This window comes from Propithecus coquereli, unplaced genomic scaffold (assembly GCF_000956105.1).
Source record: "Propithecus coquereli isolate 6110/MARCELLA unplaced genomic scaffold, Pcoq_1.0 Scaffold22, whole genome shotgun sequence".
NCBI classification, from domain to species: Eukaryota; Metazoa; Chordata; class Mammalia; order Primates; family Indriidae; genus Propithecus; species Propithecus coquereli.
This window is the reverse complement of record NW_012147189.1, coordinates 8,787,751-8,788,903: the sequence shown is the minus strand read 5'-3', so window position 1 is coordinate 8,788,903 and position 1,153 is coordinate 8,787,751. Positions and strand designations below refer to the sequence as shown.

Sequence of the window (1,153 nt, the reverse complement as noted above, 5' to 3'; positions counted from 1 at the left end):
GAAACACTGAAAAGAGAAAATACACTTTCAGAGTATTCACTTAAACAGAGAAAATCTTGTATATTTTTTTGAGCTTCTGTTAACTGGTCCTAATCCTTAGTACTAAGATCCATAGTTACTCACGCAGCAGCAGGAAGCAAACCATTATAGATAATCATTAAAGAGTCTCTTAATGTAATATCAGAATATTCCAAGATGAAGAGATACTCACTCAGAGCAATAATTTACCAAAATTTATGTCAATTTTGATAATGGATGACATTGCATCTTAATGTGTTATTTCTTTCCTACTTAGATCATCACGAAGTATGTATATGAGCTCCTGGAGAAGGACTGTAATTTGAAAAAAATCTCTATTCCAGTAAGTCCAATTTTTCAAAAATGTTTATTCCAAAGAAAATGTTTGCTTCTAACTAAAATAGTTTTTAATTCAGAAGAAAACTTTTAGGTTAACTGTATTAAGTTTAAATGTAAAGGTTTTGGTATGTTGATATTGATAAAGATAATTTTAGTTTGTCAGTATACCTCATCTTGTGCACAATAATTCTTATAAAATAATACTCCTAATTGTAAAAGGGTAAAATATTGATTTCTAGTCTTTTTTGAAAATGATGACACAATTAAAAGATTTATCTTTTCCTCTACCCTTTCTTGTTTCACTGGAATAATTTATTTTTATGTATTTATTTGAAGTAAACCGGTGCACTTTTTGTTGCATTAGACATTCACTATCTCTTTAAATATTTCTTGACTTTTTAAAATATGTTTTATCTCTACACATAATATGTTGTTTTCTCTACACATTCCCAAATTCATTCCTAGTGCTTCCTGTTTCATAACACTGCTCCTTCCCTTTTTGGCAGAACATTTTTTTGAATTTTGCACATTTTGCCATTTCAGAGTGAAAAAGTTTGAGATTTGTTCTCAGACTCAAAATTCTCCAAAAAAAAAAAAAGAGAGAAAGAAAACCCTTTTGTTTTTAGTGTCAGACACAATGTATTAAACTTTCAAGTGAAGAAATAGTAATTATATGTGTGAAATTATGGTTAGACTGAATTAGATGATTTTTGCTCTCCCTGATAACTCTCTGAATTTATGATAAATAAAAATATGGGATGCTTGATGAAAGCAGTTAATTTAGGGCACAAAAGTT

The 1,153-nt window shown here is 28.9% G+C and overlaps 1 protein-coding gene across 1 annotated transcript in view; it reads left to right on the top strand.

Annotated features, from left to right (window-relative positions):
• FAM172A (family with sequence similarity 172, member A) overlaps positions 1-1,153 on the top strand; it is a 457,566-nt gene that overhangs the window by 96,704 nt on the left and 359,709 nt on the right. The window contains exon 4 of the mRNA XM_012644784.1: positions 296-361. Within this exon, the coding sequence (XP_012500238.1) occupies positions 296-361 (66 nt within the window). The remainder of the gene's footprint in view (positions 1-295; positions 362-1,153) is intronic.